This window comes from Hylaeus volcanicus, chromosome 1 (assembly GCF_026283585.1).
Source record: "Hylaeus volcanicus isolate JK05 chromosome 1, UHH_iyHylVolc1.0_haploid, whole genome shotgun sequence".
Taxonomy (NCBI): Eukaryota; Metazoa; Arthropoda; class Insecta; order Hymenoptera; family Colletidae; genus Hylaeus; species Hylaeus volcanicus.
In genome coordinates this window covers 21,409,940-21,412,890 of record NC_071976.1, presented here as the reverse complement: position 1 = coordinate 21,412,890, position 2,951 = coordinate 21,409,940, and the positions used below count along the sequence as shown (strand labels likewise).

General features: G+C 43.0%; 1 protein-coding gene across 1 annotated transcript in view; it reads right to left on the bottom strand.

The window, feature by feature from the left end:
* Positions 1–1,148: 1,148 nt before the first annotated feature.
* LOC128885141 (aristaless-related homeobox protein-like) overlaps positions 1,149–2,951 on the bottom strand; it is a 15,221-nt gene continuing 13,418 nt past the window's right edge. The window contains exon 4 of the mRNA XM_054138991.1: positions 1,149–2,356. Coding sequence (XP_053994966.1) covers positions 1,893–2,356 — 464 coding nt within the window. The 3' untranslated portion in view covers positions 1,149–1,892. The remainder of the gene's footprint in view (positions 2,357–2,951) is intronic.

Sequence of the window (2,951 nt, the reverse complement as noted above, 5' to 3'; positions counted from 1 at the left end):
TAAATTAAACAGATACTTAGACTTTCCTTGATAAACATTTTACTCGAAATAAATATTTATTTTTAATATAGGAACGTGTACACTAAATAATGAGAGTGATTAATTAAATGTGAATATAAAAGTTGTATAGTCTAGCTACTTATCAAGTACATATTCAATTCCCTATAACACGACTATTAAAGAAGTTAATATTAATAGATTTAAAAATATCAAGCTCATACGATATAAATCATATTGAGTTCAGTCTACGAACACGAACATTCCATAAATTCCTAAAGACGAGAATAATATTCGTAAACCGAGAAAATAATTAACCTCGTGCATGTATTTTCATAATAATAATAATATAGCTTCAATAAAACATTCAAGAATTGAAAGAGTGCCCCACGAAATAATTAGCTTTAACCCCAAACATGTCTAGATCCGAGACTGGATGAAAAGGGGTTGACGCGATTAAACGTCGCAGTCGATGTTTACACCGAAAATCCGTGAGAATCGAGTGTCGCCCCCCTCTGCATGTCAGCCAGACACCCGCCTGGTCAGCTGCCCCCGACAATCCAGAATTCAGGAAATCGTCGTTACGACGCCGAAATCTTTTCATGATTAATGACACGGAAGCGATTTTGTCGTGCCACTGTGTTAACCGGGTTCTCACAGACAGAAAATTAGGGGCTCGAGGGGCGGGAACGTTTCACGAAAATACGTTCATTAGTCCTAGAATTCGTATGGGAGGGATGGTTTCGATCGCGATACAGGGTAATATGTTTTACGTGGAAAAGCAAACGTTCGTGCTTTGGACGAATTAAAATTGAGCTGTAGTAGTGGGTAATTAAAGGAAATTAAGGTTTAAGGCTTCGAAGTGCTATCAGGGTGTACAAGAAAATATCGCGCTTGATTTATTACGTGGTGGCTACAACGAAAGGTAATTTTAGGCTTGACGATCTATGATCTTGGGACATTCATCTGGAAGCAAGCGTAGCTTTTCCATAAGTGTGCCAAAACAGTAAGCTCAGAAAAATGTATAAACTTCTATCGTTGAAAACATCACCGGTGATCCTCTGCGTGACTATGCTTAGATTGACATTTAGGGAATGAAGAAAAGGTGCAGGGAAGAAATAAAAAATTGGCTGATTTTAATTAGTGTCATATATTTCTCTTAACGTAATTAATTAGCTACATATTTACATGAAAGAAACTATACGTGTTTTATAACTATGTATTCGTTTGTGTATTATACATATATGTTACAAAAGTCCTTCATCCGCTACGAGTTCATTTCGATCGTTTCGCGATTTCTAAGGAACCGGGCTCTCTAAGAAAATTCGTGTCCAGCACTTTGCATTCACCGTTACCAAAAGCAATTTATCGAACAACTTATTGGATATTTTCAGAATCAAATTATTATCTACAACTTTGTTCAAACTATAATTGTAATACTCCTTTCTGAAAACAAAATTCATTCTTGGTATCCGAATCCAGGCAATCTAACGAACCGGTAAAAAGAAAGCCACTCGCTAGAAAACCGTCAGCGGTTTCGAAGACGCATTCACCGCCGCGAACTCAAAATAAAACTTCGGTACCGCGCTCACACCTGACGTCACGTCGACGGACTATGTAAATTTAGCATTTCGCAACGAAATTCTTAGAGTTCCTCTACAACTCCCTTCCACGCAGAAACACAGCTGCATTGCATTACGCCTCAACGTTCCAATAAAATGTACATCCGCGCTCGGTGCATCCCTCCACTGTTCCCAAACCCAAGGCAGCCGACAACCTACAACCCCAAACCATCGTCCCCCGAAAGAATATCCGAGCGCGGCTCCTTCGATCTTTCCACATATTTACAAAACACACACCCAGGCTTTTCAAGTTCACCCTTTCGAGCTCCACAGTTAATTGTCCACCTTGCGAAGCACCTCTTCGGCCTTTACTCTGAGCACCTCGGCGCTCTGTCTCCTGATCTCGTCGTCGGATGACGCCGAGTCCTCCTCCTTGTCGTGCTTCGAGCTCAGGTTTTGCGGCAGGTTCTGCACGCCCAGGTTCAGGGGATGGCCGTGCAGGTGACTCCCAAGCGTGTGTCCGTTCACGTTGTTGTGATTCAAGGACGATGCTGGATTCAATCCGACGGGGAGGACCGTGCCTAGAGACGCCAGGTTCTGCGGCAGGGGTAGCCCGATGTACTGCGACAGGATCGCGTGCAATGGGGGTAGCTTCGGGGCGCTGGTCGTCCACGGCGGTGGGAACACCGGTGGGACGAACCAGGGAAAGACACCCGCTGGTCCACCCGATGGATCCGCACCTGGCACACCGCCGGCGGTTTGAAGCAAGCGAGCGTGAAGGGATAACTCGTTCACACCTGCAATCACACCCGTTTTGCAGGGATTTTAGTCCGTTGTTTCTGCGAATTTAGAAAGGGGAGGGACCGCTGTTTCCCTGTTTGGTCGTTTGCGGTTCAACCTACTCGGGGACGAGCGATACGGAACACCGTTGTGCTCCATGCCTGCGAGCCACGTCCAAGTTTTAGCTGGTGTTAAGGGTTGATTTTGCTTACATTTCGAAAGTACAATGTCCAAAATTTATCGAATTAAAAGATTTGTAGGGGTAAGTAGTCCCCTGTTTTGAGGTGTCAGGGTAGGTAGAGGACCTGTTAGGGAATCGATGTATTTCACATATATTTTCGAGTTTCAAGCCCCAGGAATATTATACTCAGAGAATTCTTGTGATATTGAACAAATTAACAATGTTATAGGTTTGTAACCCTTTGAATGCCAGAGAATTTTAATGAGTTATAGCACTTACATCTTCGAGCAGCGATATATCGCTCCTTGGCATTCAAAGGGTTAACCAGTCGTTATTTGTCGTGAGAATCATGCAATGACAGGTATAGTCGTCAAAAAAACACACTAAGTGACGCAGTTAAAATACTGGATCACAAAGTACATACAGTCAGT